General features: G+C 40.0%; 1 protein-coding gene across 1 annotated transcript in view; it reads left to right on the forward strand.

The window, feature by feature from the left end:
• The window catches only part of LOC142302376 (dynein axonemal heavy chain 3-like), a 2,626,214-nt gene that overhangs the window by 2,313,666 nt on the left and 294,469 nt on the right, over positions 1–18,079 (forward strand). Inside the window, exons 65-66 of the mRNA XM_075343433.1 lie at positions 10,415–10,593; positions 16,699–16,957. Of these exons, the coding sequence (XP_075199548.1) occupies positions 10,415–10,593; positions 16,699–16,957 (438 nt within the window). The remainder of the gene's footprint in view (positions 1–10,414; positions 10,594–16,698; positions 16,958–18,079) is intronic.

Raw genomic sequence — 18,079 nt, forward strand, 5'->3', positions numbered from 1 at the left:
GTCATGGCTACAAATGTTGGCACCCTTGAAGTTGTTTCAGAAGATGAAGTATTTCTCCAAGAAAATTATTGGAATTACACATGCTTTGTCATAAACATGTTTACTTTCTTTGTGCATATTGGAACAACACACAAAGAGATATAAAAGGCAACTTGGACATAATTTAACACAAAACCCCAAAAATGGGCCGGACTAAATTTTTGCCATTTTTCCAAAATTGTGGTTAAACAATTTTGTTTCAAGCATGTGATTCTCGTTTAAATTCCCCTGTCGAAAGTAACTGGTTTGTGAAATATGAAAATAACACCTGAAACCAGATAAAAAAGAGAGAAGTTGACACAATGTTTGCATTTTGTGCCTGCATATGCTACACATAGAGAACAGAGAGAGGAGAAGAGAACTGTCTGAGGACTTGATAACCAAAATTGTTGAAAAATATCAACAATCTCAAGGGTTCAAGTTTATCTCCAGAGATCTTAATGTTCTTTTGTCCACAATATACAACATAATCAAGACGTTTACAACCCATGGAACTATATATAATCTCCATGGATGTAGAAGGCTTAGAAAATTGATGAAAAGTTGCAAAGCAGGGTAGCCCAGATGGTGGATAAGCAGCCCCAATTAAGTTCCAAAGAAATTCAAGCTGTCCTTCAGTTTCAGGGTTCATCAGGGTTAAGCCTGCTTTACACGGTACGACCGATTGTGCGATTTCACAATCGATCGTACCCGCCCCCGTCCTTTTTGCGTCACGGGCAAATCGCTGCCCGTGTCGCACAAAGTTAGTAAACCCCGTCACACATACTTACCTCTCGTGCGACCTCGCTGTGGGCGGCGAACGTCCACTTCCTGGAGTGGGAAGGACGTTCGGCGTCACAGCGACGTCACACGGGCGCCGGCCAATAGAAGCGGAGGGGCGGAGATGAGCGGGACGTAAACATCCCACCCACCTCCTTCCTTCCACATAGAGACGGCGGCGGCCGCGGGAGGCAGGTGAGCTGCTCATCGTTCCCGTGGTGTCACACGGAGCGACGTGTGCTACCACGGAAACGATGGTCAACTAAAGTAAACGATATTATGGAACCTAACGAGCAGTACCCGACTCACGATTTGTGAACGATACTGCGTCGCTAGGAGGTGTCACACAGGCCGGCATCGCCAGCGATGCCGGATGTGCGTCACAAAAAACGTGACCCCGACGATCTATCGCACGATAGATTGCCTGGTGTAAAGCAGCCTTTAGAGTGAACTATCTGTCAATGTGAATGAAATGAAACGCCATGGCAAGAGACCCAGGAGGAACCCACTGCTAAAAGAGGGACATAAAAAAGCTAGACTGCAGTTTGCCAAAATGTACATGAGTATGCCAAAATCCTTCTGGGAAAGCATCTCATGGACAGATGAGATCAAGATAAAGATTTTTGGTAAAGCACATCATTCTACTGTTTACCAAAAATGGAATGAGACCTACAAAGAATAGAACACAGTAACTACAGTGAAATATGGTGGAGGTTCAAAGATGTTTTGGGATTGGGTGCCTTAACTGTGTGCAAGGCATCATGAAATCTAAAGATTACCATAGGATTTTGGGTCGCAATGTAGTGCCCAGTGTCAGAAAGCTGGGCATGTGTCCAAGGTCACGTGTTTTCCAGCAGGACAATGATCCTAAACATACATCAAGAAGTACCCAGAAATGGATAGAAATAAAGCGCTGGTGAGTTCTGCAGTGGCCAGCAATGAGTCCAGATCAAAATCCCATTGATCTGCTGTTGAGAGATCTTGAAATTGTTGTTGGGAGAAGGCGTCCTTCAAATGTGAGAGATCTAGAGCAGCTTGCAAAAGAAAAGTGGTGCAAAATTCCAGTTGGGAGGTGTAAAAAGCTTGATTATGGTTGTGGGCAGCAATTGATTGCTGTTATTTATGCCAAATGGTGTGCAACCAATTATAAAGTTGAAGATGCTAATAGTTTATTTCAGCTCACTTTTGGAGTTTTATGTGAAATTATGTCCACTTTGCCTTTTTCACACTTTTTTGTGTTGTTCCAATGCACAGAAAGGAAATAATCACCTGTATGACAAAACATGTGTAAATGCAATAATTTTATGGGAGAAATACTTAATTTTCTGGAACAATTTCAAGGGTGCAAACATTTTCGGTCATGACTGTATATCCAGCTATCCTCTGAATTGCATTTTAGAAAGCAAACCAAGATCTAAATATATAAACATTTTTCAAAGCTGATTGTTTATAAGACTTTCACAAGATAGACAGTGCTCTAGATTGGCTTGCAAAAATCTAATTTTCTAAAACTATGCTGATTTTATTTCTGTGTATTTTCTCTGATGAGATCATCCTTCATTTCCTGAGGTATAAGAACCCAGTCAGATATAGACATTGAAGGAAAATAATAAGAAATCAGACCCGCGGTATGAAAATATCTATGTTCCTAACTGTACTTTACATATTGTGTGCTTTAGATGTCAGTGTCTCATGATGTGTTACAATTTATAGTACTTGAGAATAGCATAGTATGCGGCGTTATTATTAATGCAATCAAACATACCAAAACCCCAACAGACTCAGTTAACGGGGTTCAAAAGTGTCAATCAGAAAACATAGAAGCAGCATTGCTTCCTTTATTCTATGACAGAAACTATGATGTTATCAACAGAGCTTTATATAGGGTCTTGCTAAAATATTGTTGCAAATGATATCATGAAAAATATCAATTTATATTTTCTATTAAACAAAACATGATGACATTTAAATCTAATGTTACATTTTTAACATACTGTACATATAATTACTAGAAGTTGAAGAGAGTTAAAGTAATATCAAGTTACAATTAAAGATGCAACTGTATATATCTTGTATTGAGCTTCACAATTACGTTGGTTATCATTGCAAACAGTTGATAGAGATACAGTAGTATTATTATTATTATTAATAATTATTTATTTATAGAGCACCATTAATTCCATGGTGCTGTACATGAGAAGGGGTTACATACAGAATACATATACAAGTTACAATAGACAGACTGGTACAGAGGGAAGAGGGCCCTACCCTTGCGGGCTTACATTCTATAGGATTTTGGGGAGGAGACAGTAGGTGGGGTGTAGGTTGGGCGGCAGCTCCGCAAGGTGGTGAGGAGACAGCTCCGCATGGGGGTGAGGCAGCAGTGCGGGTCATTGAAGATTATTGGCATTTTTGAACAGATAAGTCTTCAAGTTCCATTTGAAGCTTGCAAGTGTAGCAGATAGTCTGACATGTTGAGGCAGTAAATTCCAGAAGACGGGATGCTTGGGAGAAGTCTTGGAGGCGGTTGCATGAGGAGCGAATGACAGAGGAGGAGAGAAGGAGATCTTGGGAGGATTGGAGATTACGTGTAGGAGTGTAGTGAGAGATTACTTCAGAGATATATGGAGGAGACAGATGGGTGGCTTTGTAGGTCAGTGTTAGTAGTTTGAATTGGATACAGTGGAGGATTGGGAGCCAATGGAGGGATTTGCAGAGAGAAGAAGCGGGGTGATATTGAGGAGAGAAATGAATCAGTCAGGCAGCAGAATTGAGGGTGGACTGGAGAGGGGCGAGCATGTTAGCAGGGAGGATGTTGCAGTAATCGAGGCGGGAGATTATGAGGGCATGCACTAAGATTTTTGTAGATTGAGGATTGAGGAAAGGACGGATTCTGGAAATATTCTTGAGTTGAAGACGGCACGAGGTGGTGAGGGATTGGATGTGTGGTATGAAGGACAAGGCAGAGTCGAGGGTCACTCTGAGGCACCAAACTTTGGGTACTGGGGAGAGAATGATGTTAATTATTGGAATAGATAGATACAATATTAGTTATTCTTACATGAATTCACTATCAATACTACTAAGTATACTTCTAAGTATGTGCTGGGAGAAAGACAGCAGTGATTGCTAGAAGAAATCAGCTCTCAAACCTGAAGAATAGTGAAATCAGCTTTATGATAATGATAACCTATCTTTAGGAATGGTCATCACTTTTAGATCTATGGTTGTTCAGAAAAACCTTTTAACCTGTGACGTCTGCCCGGGACCACAGACTTAGTGTGGCTATCATCGATAGAGTAGAGGCTAACCATCCATTCAGCAGGATCCCGGAGATGCCAAAATCATTTAACCCCTGTACAGGGATATGGAAATACTACAGGGTCCAAGAGGTGGCTGCCTATGGAAGGCTGCAATCCAGAAAAGAGTAGTCGACAGCAAGGGTCAACATCAGGAGATACAAAAGGGGCAAAATAAGCAGGAAAAAGAATTATAAGTAAATCAGGCAAAGGTCACACTGGAGAGGGCAGCAAGGTACAAAAAAAGCAGGCAGGTCAGAAATTCAGAAATCAGGCAAAGGCCAAAAGACAGGGATGAAAAGTAACAATTGATACTAGGGAGAAAAAAGAAGCAGGCAACAGCACTCAGCTCAATATAGAATGCATGACAATAAATATGTAAATAAACCAACAATATTTTATTGAAAACATACCCCATAAAAACATTTAAAAGGCAAAAACACCAGACAAGAAGACAACAGTGATTAAATGGGGTGTTATAAAATGACTGAAATATTAACCAGTAAAAGACAAAGTAGCCATGGGACACATTAATAAGTCCATTCAAAGGATGCAAAAAATATACACACAATGGCACAGCTGGACAATATGCACAAATGAGAAAACCCACTATAACCAAACTACATCACTGTAGAGAGCCAAAGTAAGCATGGTTGCAGTCAGAAGTCTGGTGAACCCCCCATGCCCAACGCGTGTCGCTCATCAGGTGAAGATCACTGAGGCCCACAATGGAGGAACCTCAAGAAAAGCAGTAGGAAATGCCCTCCCTGACAGAACTATCAAAGAAGCAGCAATGTGACCATTTACCACAGAAACAGTCAGTCAATCGGTGCTCCTTAAGTGACCTTAATGTGAAGAAGAAAGAAAACATGGAAAGTCTTGGGAAAACATGGTCTTGACCCTCCAAAAATAAGTCTCAGAAGAAGAAAAAGACAAGTGTATTAAGGATGGAGCCGTACAGAATGAGAAACATCAGAGACTGAGATAGTGTGTGGCTGTGGGCTCCTGGAGACCATAGAAAGTCACTGCCAACTTGACCAAAGAGATATGGCCAGCCTTTGGGACAGAGTTAGCCTTACATACTTTATACCGTCTGCAAGAATAGTGGGAGGGTTGAGAGGTTGGGGCAGTGTAGGAAACAGGGAAACAAGGGCAAGAGAGTTGCATTGTCAGACTCACACCTGCAGGGACCACTAAGTTGAGACCCTATGAGATCCTGTTTGTAAGCGCTCCCAGATACTCTAAATAAACTTGTTGTTTAATTAACTAAACCTTTGACTAACATACGTCCTCAAGTTTTCTCCTCCACTCCAGATCCAACCAGATCAGGAGATGGCTGTCTACGAGCCCTGGAACCAGATACAATGTGGTCTTCCAAGTCCTCTTGATGACCAGCACTGCTGTAAAGGGTGAAGGGAGACCCACATAGATCCACGCATCCCACTACAAAAAGATGCCTGACCTGGGACAAGGAGATTGCTGTCTCCCCTCTTCTACCCGATATTTTGTTTCAAGAATATGGTATCCAAGCTTGTGGACTAGATGATGACTATGTATGCTGCCTTTGATGATGTCCTACCACCACCACCTGAGGACTATGAGGATCTTAGTACAACCAACCCTGATGAATATGAACCTATGAGTGGACTGATGACAGGACTACCACCACCTCCTTCCCCTCGAATAACGCGCGCCAGCGTGGAACATAGCCATGACAACAGTCAAAGGGATAGGGACAGGATCTGACTAACTATGCGTAGTCTGTTGAGGGAGGCGGTTCATCCACAAGGGTTGGGTTATCTCGTAGGCAAGTGAAGTAACCATCAGCATTAGGACAGATCGATAGACTCGACAGAAGTAGGCAAAGATTTCCACCATCTCAAAATGGGGGAATGTTATGGACATAGTTATGAAATGTTATGGTCAGTATTCAGTATTATATGAAGATATCCAAAACAGGACTCAAAATGGTGTCTGAATTGTACTCAAGTGAAAAGATATTGGTACCATGTTAGCCAGCTGAAAAATTATTGAATGTTCTCAGTGAGAGGAACAAAATTATAATCTTGTGATACCTTTTAATGGCTAACTAAAATAAAATAAAGTGATGTTGCAAAGCACGCTTTCGAGACATCTCAGGTCCCTTCATCAGGCATGGTATGACAAAATATCTGAAGAAACACAAATATATGCACAAACAGAGCAGAGGGATGGCAGAATAAAAGGACATTTAAATAAACACACACTGTACTCAGACATGGGACTTTCTGGTCATAAGACTTTTGTGTTTCATGCTGACTTAGCCTAATATAAAATTATGAAACACATATACATATAAATCTCAGAATAAGCTCTTTTTGCTGTTTACACAATAGAAGTGTACGTATTCTTTGCTCCTATCCAACTGTCTTCTATACATGTATTTGAACTTCCGTGATTAAAGCAGTCATCTTTTCTACTCGGACCCGTGATCATCTCTGGTCTGTGAGGATGAATAGCATGCATGCCTGACATACAGTTGACTCATGATTTGGAATGCAGACAGGTTTAAGATGCAGATGCATACTTAAATTGCATCACCCCCAAATGATGCCCCCTTATCAGCAAGAGCAGGCTCTGGTGTAGACGTGACATAACTCCTTTGCGCAAGTTGACTTTAATGTACATCAGCACAGGGGTCTGCAGAGTGTGGTGATGCTCAGAAGATGACCTCCCTCTACACGCTGTAAATGCAGTCTGTATTACATAGGCAGCATCTGAGGCTAACAGCAGTGGCTAGAGCTCAGCTCCAATCAATGCTGTTAGCCATCCAAATGCCGCTGTCATTTACATTCCAGCTGAGCAGTTGCTGGTGCTCATGTGCACTGGATCACATCACCCAACTGCAATGCAAATGAGGGGCACCAATGGGTTACTGTTGCAGCCAGTGGTCTGCTGAAGACTTCCGCAACTGCCATTTTTGCATCTATTTGCAGTTCAGCCGTATTTATTTTTTTCTATAACTACTTTTGAAATGTGTTGCGATTGCTAATTATCATTAAGGGAAATCTGAAGCTTAGCAGTCCCATCATCTTGATCCATCCAGCCACTGAATACAGCTCCTGGTATTTGGTATCCACACTGTGTTTTTTTTACATACAGGGCTGGCCAAAAGTATTGGCACCCCTGCAATTCTGTCAGATAATACTCAGTATCTTCTTGAAAATGATTGCAATCAAAAATTCTTTGGTATTATTATCTTCATTTAATTTGTCTTCAATGAACAAAAATAAATTATAAAGCCAAATTGGATATAATTCCACACGAAACATAAAAAAGGGGGTGGACAAAAGTATTGGCACTGTTTGAAAAATCATGTCATGCTTCTCTAATTTGTGTAATTAACAGCACCTGTAACTTACCTGTGGCACCTAACAGGTGTTGGCAATGACTAAATCACACTTGCAGTCAGTTGACATGGATTAAAGTTGACTCAACCTCTGTCCTGTGTCCTTGTGTGTACCACATTGAGCATGGAGAAAAGAAAGAAGACCAAAGAACCATCTGAGGACTTGAGAATCTAAATTGTGAGGAAGCATAAGCAATCTCAAGGCTACAAGTCCATCTCCAAAGACTTGAAAGTTCCTGTGTCTACGGTGCGCAGTGTCATCAAGAAGTTTAAAGCCCATGGCACTGTGGCTAACCTCCCTAGAAGTGGAAGGAAAAGAAAAATTGATGAGAGATTTCAACGCAAGATTGTGCGGATGGTGGATAAAGAACCTCGACTAACATCCAAACAAGTTCAAGCTGCCCTGCAGTCCGAGGGTACAACAATGTTAACCTGTACTATCCGTCGGCGTCTGAATGAAAAGGAACTGTATGGTAGGTTACCCAGGAAGACCCCACTTCTTACCCCGAGACATAAAAAAGCCAGGCTGGAGTTTGCCAAAACTTAAACTTACCTGAGAAAGCCTAAAACGTTTTGGAAGAATATTCTCTGGTCAGATAAGACAAAAGTAGAGCTTTTTGGGAAAAGCCATCAAGATAGAGTTTAAAGGAAAAAAAAGAGGCATTCAAAGAAAAGAACATGGTCCCTATAGTCAAACATGGTAAAGGTTCCCTGATGTTTTGGGGTTGCTTTGCTGCCTCTGGCACTGGACTGCTTGACCGTGTGCATGGCATTATGAAGTCTGAAGACTACCAACAAATCTTGCAGCATAATGTAGGGCCCAATGTGAGAAAGCTAGGTCTTCCTCAGAGGTCATGGGTCTTCCAGCAGGACAATGACCCAAAACACACTTCAAAAAGCACTAGAAAATGGTTTGATAGAAAGCACTGGAGACTACTAAAGTGTCCAGCAATGAGTCCAGACCTGAATCCCATAGAACATCTGTGGAGAGATCTCAAAATGGCAGTTTGGAGAAGGCCCCCTTCAAATCTCAGGGACCTGGAGCAGTTTGCCAAAGAAGAATGGTCTAAAATTCCAGCAGAGCATTGTAAGAAACTCATCGATGGTTACCGGAAGCGGTTGTTCGCCATTATTTTGGCTAAAGGTTGTGCAACCAAGTATTAGGCTAGGAGTGCCAATCCTTTTGTCTTGCCCATTTTTGGAGTTTTGTGTGAAATGATCAATGATTTGATTTTTGTTTCATTCTCTTTTTTCATTGCAAGCAAAATGATTGAAGATAATAATACCAAAGAATTTGTGATTGCAATCATTTTCAAGAAGAAACTGAGTATTATCTGACAGAATTGCAGGGGTGCCAATACTTTGGGCCAGCACTGTATCCCCAAAAAGTCTAATACAGGATCTAAGGGTAAGAGCAAAAAAAAATTATGCAATGTGTTTACAATTTAATTAAAGAGGACTAGTCACTTGATCAAAAAATTGAGCTAAATACCCTGTAAAAATCCCTGAGCTTCCTTGATTTTGCCACTCTTTTTTGTTTTGTGCTATGTCTCTCTATTCAAGAGATATTCATATTTGTTGCTTTTAGAGTGAAGTATGTGAAATTTCTGCTTGCAGTCCACCAGAATGCTTCTTCAGAGTTTTCTCTGGGAGAGTGTGCTTTCACTCCTTCCACCCAGACATTCCAATCTCAGTTTCGTGGATGATTCAGCATTCTAATTAAGCATTCTAGCAGAATCAGTCACTAAAAAGCTGTGATTGGCAGCATCTGGAAGAAAAGGACGCACCCAAAGAAGAATTTGAAGAAACGTCCAGTTGCATTGTAAGCAGAAATTTTACATACTGTGCTGCAGAAGAAATAAGTATGATTATCTCTGCAATTAAGCGACACAGCCCAAAATGGAAAAGATATACTTACAATCTGTGGTAAATAGTGTTGAAATCCTGCTTGGCTGCCTTCCTGAAAAAGTTGCCAGAGGGAGAAAATGAAGTTATATTCTCCCTGTAGCCAGTCTCAAGGGCAGTGCAGGGAGTGTTTAGAGTCACTACTCACTATATAGTGAAAGTGCTGTAAGGGTATGTGCGCATGTGTGAGTATTGCATGCATTTACTCTGCGTCTAGCACTGCAGCGTAAATGCATGCGTCCTGCATCCCCTTCACAATCTATGAAGATTGTGCATAATCCTTGCGCACAATGCTTTTTTGAAAGCAGTGATTTGCATGCTGAAATTTTGATCCAAATCGGTGTGCTGAAAAATGCAGCATGTCACTTATTTCGTGCTCTATGGATGCAGCTCCCACTCTGTCTATGGGAGAGGCAGCATCCTGAGCGCATGAAATCGGCATTTTTTCTGCTGAAACACTGCATCCATTACGCAGTGTTTCTGCAGCGATTTGAAGCGCACATGCACTGCCAAATCGCTGCAGAAATTTCAGCATGTACGTGCGCACACAGCCTTATCATGCTTTGGTACTTTGATTGACAGCCTGCAACAAAGGGTATGTGTGCAAAGTGGGCTGTTTAATCGAAGTGTTGGGGAGTGATTAAATAGTGAGTGGTGATTGTAACTAATCCCTGCATTGCGCCTATAACTAGAAGCAAGCAGCCACAGGGAGGATACAATATAAGGTCATTTTCTCCCTGTAGCTGCTTCAATAAGGCAGTCAGACATTATTTGAATGCCATTTACCTGCAGATTAAACCTATATCTGCAAGTAAATGGCATTTTTGAACATGACAGCTTACCTTTAAAATGAAAGAATTCTCTTTAATCAATATATAAAGTGCAAAATTAAATTCAAGTGTAAAACTATATTGGATTTAATTTTGGCAATGTTTAATTAGATATTCTCTGTTTGCTGAACCATTGTGTATGCTAGTTATTGCAGAGATAAAACACTAATCAGATGACATTGTGTTCTGAACAGGTTGCTAACCACTCCAGTGCCATATTCTTTGTCATCTCAGACCTGGCTTATATTGACTCAATGTATCAGTATTCTTTGGCTTGGTTTATAAACCTGTATGTGAATGCTATAAAGAAAAGTGAAACATCTGCAAACCTGCAGGGAAGAATACAGAAACTAAATGACTACTTTACAAACAGGTATGAATACCATCAATCTACGTGCTAAAGTTTATAACAAAAGTAAGAAACAATGGAGTAGGGGATCCAGGATTTGTAGCATTTCTCAATAATAAATATAAATAGTCCATGTGGCATTAAACATTCTCAAATCTGTCTAGGCATGTTCATTTTCCTATATGCCACCTAATGGAAATATGCATTAGTGTTTGTCACCCATATGCTATAATATTATTTGCTTCGTAGATACGGTACGTCATGTCATATATGTTAAACACATGCCATTGTAGCTTCTGGGTGATTGATGCCACTATTCAGCATCCATCACAGACATCTGGCACCCATAGGCTATCACCATGAGAAAAAATATATCCACATCTTTTTTTTTACTTGACACAGGATGGAATAGCATAGTCTATTTTGCTATTCCATACTTATCTAGTGGCCCCAGGTTGACCAATAGACCCCAGAAGGCATATTTATTGTTTATATCAGGATGTTCTGCTAAACATAACCAAAAAAACATGATGAAATGAGGCTCAAGAAATACAAAATGATTTTATATCAGATTACATTAAAGGGAATCTGTCAGCAGTTTTTTATATTTAATGAGAGAGTAGTATAATGCTGGGTCAGAAATCCTGATTTCTGGGATGTCACTTATTAGGTTGCGTGCTGTAGTTTAAAAAAAAATCACTTTTTTAACAGCAGGTGATTTTCACTAGAGGAATAAGCATCATGTACAGAGCAGTCAGGCTAATCCCTGTAACCCCACCCCCATCACTGATTTGCAGCTTGCTAACAATGTACATAGAAAGCTGCCAATCAGGAGTGTGGGAGGGGTTATTTACAGCACAGCATTCTGACCACTGCTATAACTACAGCAGTGAAAACAGAGATTCTATCAAAACTGCACCAAGCAGCCCAGCAAGTGATAGTGGAATCAGACTCTATGCCACCACATGATGCTGCTTTCAGATTACTTTGCAAAAACCTAGTGACAGAATGGGTCACCAGGTTTTTGCTGTCTCATCTGAGAGAAACATAATGTAGGAAAAGAGACCTTGAATCCAACAATGTATCAATTAGTTGTGAGCAGCATTTATGACACAATCAGAGTGTTTAGATGTAACATGTAGCAGCGCTCAGAAAGCTAACCCCACACACATCGTCAGCTTTCTGTCTACATTGCGTATTGATAGTAAGGTGCTAATAAGTGTTTGGGGTGTGGTTTGATCAGGTCTCATCTGGGCAACTGGTCAAGGCAGTGATAATCTCCCGCTGATAAAACACTCATTATATAGAAACAACACAGCCTAATAAGAGACACATCACTGAAATAAATGTCTCAGCCCCTACTTCATGCTATCTTCAGATAGCAAAAACCTGTTGCCAGATTCCCTTTAAATAAGAATGAGCTGTGATTACCACCCCCCAAAAATATATTTTCCTTTAAAATGCAGCACATTCTAGACATTGACACTCCTGGACATGAAACAGTCAATATTTCTAAGCTTGCAGCAAAGGACAATTTACAATTTGTGTGTTTTGACATCATGTACTTAATGGTCTTGTATTAAAGAAAGCGCATGTTGTAAAAAGAAAGTAATTTGTGAGCATCTCATCCACGTCGCTTGCAGTCTTCAATTTTACTTTTGCATTTGACTGTTGCCAGGGTTGAATTTACAGGGTCGAGGCAGCCTCCCAATATCATCTTCCTGCTTTACTTACCAATAACTACTGAAAAGGCTGAACACATTTTCTTGTGTTTTCAGGCGTAAAAAAGTCTAATGAGAGAAATTGTTCCCATGGACACTGTCTCTTCAATTCCTGTCATTCCTGAGTCTAAAGGGGAAAGCTTTATGGTGTGACAAATGTTTCTCTGGTTTTGTTAAAAAAAAAAAAGTATATTGTTTTTAAAATGTAATTAAAAAGAAGGAAAACTTTATAATTAAAAAATGCAATTTTTTTGCCCCACAAATAAGGTCTTATATATTTCTTAAATTAACCTCATGGCTGAATGCTTATCTCAGTTTTTCACACATTTTTAATTTGTTTGTATAGGCACTTTTTTGGGGGTGGAAAATGGTTTGATGTTATTTTATAATCTAAGAGAATTATTGTAGTTTTTTAAATATACTCATTTTTTTTTAGTTTTTGGTGTTTTTGCGTTTTATAGTAATGTTTTCCTGCAATTTTCAACTTAAAAAAAAAATCACAGAAAAAAATATTAGTGTTACTAACCAAAAACGACACCAAAAACAAAAATGTCATGAAAAAAAACAACCAAAAGTTGTTTTATTTAAAGCATCTAAAAATATTGCTGAAATACAGGATAAAGCATTTTATACACTACCATCACAATGCAAATAATCTGCTGCCTCGTGATATCTTTGGCATTTTGAGAAATGCTTCATCTGTAGAGTGTATAAAAAATGCCTGAGGATATATTCACACAGAGTATTACTTACAGGGATTTTGGAGCAGATTCTGCTATGAGATCCACATCAAAAACTGTTTCAAATACCCTGAATAAGCTTCTTATTGTTCTTTTTGTTTTCATGTGTAAAGGAAAGGAACTCTTATGGCACTTTTGCTTTAATGCTTTAAAAAAATATCTAAATGAATGTGACTACTGAATCTGGTAGAAAATATGCCCTAAACATAAAAACCATGGGAAAAAAACACTAAAAAATATCCCAAAAAATAGGTTTCTTGATGCAGTTTTAAAACACCCAACACTGCAATCATACACATAAGGGTACGCTCCCACGAGCATTGAAATCGGACGAGTGCAATGCGAGAAAATCTCGCATTGCACTCTGACCGATGTTAGTGAATGAGGGAGAGCAGATGGTCAGCTTTTTTCGCATCCAGATTCTGGATGCGAGAAAAGCCGCAACATGCTGCGATTTTCTTTGAGAGCCGTATCACTCGCACCCATTCAAGTGAATGGGTACAAGAGAAACATTGGACTACACTCGGATGTTATCCCAGTGCAGTGCTATATACGCACAGGCTAACGATGGAGGAGATGAGGGGATTAACCCATCAATCGCTTCCGCAGCACAAGATCGGGTCACAGTCGCATGACACTCGGCTCACGCTCGCAGCAGAGCCAGAGCCGGGGGTTTTAGCATGTCGCATCGGATGCCATACGTTAATGTGAGTCCAGCCTAAGGCAGTATTCCCCAACTCCAGTCCTCAGGAGCCACCACGGTCACGTTTTTAGGATTTCCTTAGTAAAGCACAAATAGTTAATTACTTGTGCAATACTAAGAAAATCCTGAAAACCTGACCTGTTGGTGGTTCCTGAGGACTGGAGTTGGGGAACACTTCCTTAGGTATTGGCTACATTACATTGTTTACAGGTGGATTTCTTCTAATATGTATAAATACTATAAATTACTAAGTACCCTATATTATTTATATATACTATTACTATGTATATGCTACAAATGATGAGTTGTCTAGTGGAAACCGCTTCAGGAAGCACTCTTACTTTGTGGCGTTATTGGAGGAGATTTTGGTTTCCTGAAGTGGTTCTTTGCAGTCTTTGGATTGGGCAGTACCTAGTTTAGGCCACATGAACATATTGGGAATTTGGTTATTTTTTTACCTTAGTATTTGTAGCCAAAACCAGGAGTGGGTAGTAAATGCAGAAGTGTTTCTATTATACTTTTCCTTTGATTGTTCCACTCCTGGTTTTGGCTTACAAATACTGAGGTAAAAACTCACCACATACTCAATATGTGCATGTGGCCTCAGAAAAGGCTTTTTGTAAGGCCATGTGCACACGTTGAGTATTTGGTGAGTTTTTTACCTCAGTATTTGTAAGCCAAAACCAGGAGTGGGTAATAAATACAGAAGTGGTGCCCATGTTTCTATTATAGTTTACCTCTGATTGTTCCACTCCTGGTTTTGACTTACAAATACATGGCCTTGAAGGGTTATTCCCATCTCCACGATCCCATCCCAATATGTAGTAGGTGTAATAATAATAATATTAGCAAATGCCTCCAGTTAGAAATGTAGTATATATCTCCTGACTAGCTGTGTCTGTTACCTCATGTTCAGGGCATTGCAGGACCTTAGGTATCCATGGTTATAAGCAAGAGCAACTAACTTTCACTATATGAGTGGTCTTATCCATGAATATCTAAGGTCTTGCGATGCCCTGCACATGAGGTAACAGACATGGCTAATCAGGGGACCTATACTACATTTTTAATTTGAGGTATTGGCTAATATTATTACTATTATAATTATTATTAGGTCATGTTCACACATTGAGTATTTGGTGAGTTTTTACCTCAGTATTTGTAAGCCAATTCCCAAACTTGGTGACAAATACAGAAGTGGTGCTCGTGTTGCTATTATACTTTTCCTCTGATTGTTTCCCTCCTGGTTTTGGCTTACAAATACTGAGGTAAAAAACTCACCAAATACTCAACATGTGCATGTGGCCTCAGATATGGCTCTTCCATCTCCAAGATCATATCCTAATATGTAGTAGTAGGTATAAGGCCACGTGCACATGTTGAGTATTTGAAGTTTTTACCTCAGCATTTGTAGGCCAAAACCAGGAGCGAAACAATCAGAGGAAAAGTATAATAGAAACACGTCACCACTTCTGTATTTATTACCCACTCCTGGTTTTCTCTTACAAATACTGAGATAAAAACTCACCAAATGCTCAATGTGAGCACGTGGCCTTAGAGCTTATTTGGACAGGAACTATGTCAATAAACTGTTATGTACGTTGTTTTGTTTGTTTTTCATACTTTTAAGCTGAAACAAAATGCTGAAAAGACTGAATATGGCACACTGTGCCTTGATTTGACATTATAGTATTAGATTATCCATAGAAAGGAAGCTAAACACTTTCTTTTATATGTGGTAAACAATGTCTCACTTTAATATCTAATAGCTTATCTACAAATAGGTTGTTTTTAGATTTAAAGGTCAAATTGACCCTCAGATGGTGTTTGTGCCTAATGAGTATAAAGAGTGGGTACTTCAAAGCCGCACCGTATTACTAATGCTACGATGGCTAAAAGCTCTTTTTTTCTCAGTATAGCAGAGATTATTACAGATAAGGCAGAGGCAGAAAGCTCTTCCGCTGGTCTTTGGCAAACCGGACAATTTTGGCAGTATTAGCTAAGGATCTAATATGTACAGGGTCCTCACGAATATCTCCCACTGAGGCCCCCTTCACATGTCAGTGATTCTGGTATATATGTCGCTATCTTTATACCTACCAAAATCATTGACATACACAGACCCTTTAAAATAAATGGGTCTGCGCACACATCAGTGATTTCTCATGGACCGTATGCGTGTCCATGTGTTCTGCACAGAGACAAGTCTGTTTTTCTCCGCCAGCACTGATCAGTGACACGTACCAGAGAAAACATGTGTATGTGAAATAAGATGCTTTTCATTACTCACCTGTTTCCAGCGCTGCTGTCTTTGGTGCTGCTGTCACTTGCTTCAGAGCCCACTCATTGTGCTCATGCATATTCACTGCACCGCGGACCCAGAAGTAAGTGTGACCGCAGCGAACATTAGCACCATGGACAGCAGCGGCGTGGACAGGTGAGTATAAAGTTCTTGCTCTCCGTGTGCTATCACAAATAGCACACGGAGAACACAGGTAAGCCAAAATCTCGGTACACAGAGGGACATACGCACCTTTAACACGTCAATGAAAAACATGTGTTTTTCACTGATGTGTGAAAGAGGCCTTAGTGATATGATTTCTGTATATAATGTAGCCATATTAGCGATGCCAAATCTAATTGAACATGGCTAGCAAAAGTTTCTATTGGGGTTCCGTTATTCTTGACAGGAAAACTGTACTACAGAATGCACCATCTATGATATAAAAAGAATATTGGAACCAAAAACACTAGTGGGAACAAAGACTTTTATGCTGTACTCATTGAATTAATCATGCATGCCTAGCTGAACAGAGCAAAGTCAATGTATTTGAAGGTCTTTGTAATTCTAATACAAAAAATAAAATCCATGTGCTAGCCTGAAATTCGAAGGCACAGAATCTACTATAAAGTAGATTCAAAAACATGATCACTAACAGAAATGTTTCATTCTTTCATCTTTCAGCATATACGAACATGTCTGCCGCTCTCTGTTTGAAAAGCACAAGCTTCTGTTTTCTGTCCTGCTCTGTGTGGGCTTACAGAGGAATAAAGGCTTGATCAGCAATGATGAGTGGCACTTTCTTCTCACCGGTGGGGTTGCACTTCAGATCCCACATCCCAACCCGGCTCCTGTGTGGCTTAAGGATAAATCTTGGGGTGAACTTCTTCGCCTTTCCACATTACCACTCTTCAAAGGATTAGATGACCACTTCTGCTCAAATGTATGTAAATACAATATTATTATGTATATTTTATGTTAAAACCTTAGGCTATTAAAAATAATTATCTACTGCACTTATGTTTGAAGTGTCTTTCACTAAAGTAGATGGGTACAACTGGCATATTTTATGGAGCCTGTTTGCATTTCATTTGCCTTTAGAAAGATATAGATTGTTATTCTTGGCAGGCCGGAGGATAGTTTTTTTTTAACCAATGTGATACCAATGCTCATATGACAATTTATATGCTGTTTATTTCATAAATGTGGCAAAATATAATTATACAATTGCTTTTTATAATGATTTTTTTAAAGGGATTTAGCCAGATCATTTGTATTGCTAAAGGCAAGTGTGAACATTATCATGGGAATTTGTCACCAGGTTTTTTCTACAGCAATATCATGTAGGAATAGAGACCCTGATTTCAACGATCTGCCTCCTACTGGGATGCTTGCTGTAGTTTTCATAAAATTGCTGTTTTATTTGCTGCAGATCTACCAGTTTTCTGAATGCTGAACCCTGTATAACCCCACCCTCACCACTGATTTAACAGTTTTCTGTGTACACTGTGCATAGGCAGAAAGCTGCTACTCAGTGGTGGCTGGTGCAATTATACGTAGCTCATGAATGTAGAGGATTAAATGGCAGCAAGTATTCTAGTCTTCAAGTGATAATTTGGTGCTGATAAAACAGTGATATTATCAAAACCACAGCAAGCAGCCCAGTATGTGAGACATTGATGGAATCTACGTGATTGTGTCGACATTATGCTACTCTTAGGTTGAGTGGTAAAAACCTGATGACTAGTGATGAGTGGATGTTAGGATTCACCTGGTTCAGCTGGACATTAAAAAAGTTCAGGACCCGAACTTGACCCTGGATACTGAACCCTACATAAGTCAATAGAGACCCGAACTTCTTTGTTGTAAAATGGTAGCAGTAAAGGGTGCTTTACACGCTGCGACATTGCTAGCGATGTCGCGAGCGATAGCACCCGTCTCCGTCGTTCGTGCGACATGTGATGATCGCTGCCGTAGCGAACAATATCGCTACGGCAGCGTCACACGCACACACATGTTCAACGACGTCGCTGTTGCTGCCGAACAATCCCTCCTTCAAGGAAGA

The sequence above is a fragment of the Anomaloglossus baeobatrachus genome, chromosome 4 (assembly GCF_048569485.1).
Source record: "Anomaloglossus baeobatrachus isolate aAnoBae1 chromosome 4, aAnoBae1.hap1, whole genome shotgun sequence".
NCBI classification, from domain to species: Eukaryota; Metazoa; Chordata; class Amphibia; order Anura; family Aromobatidae; genus Anomaloglossus; species Anomaloglossus baeobatrachus.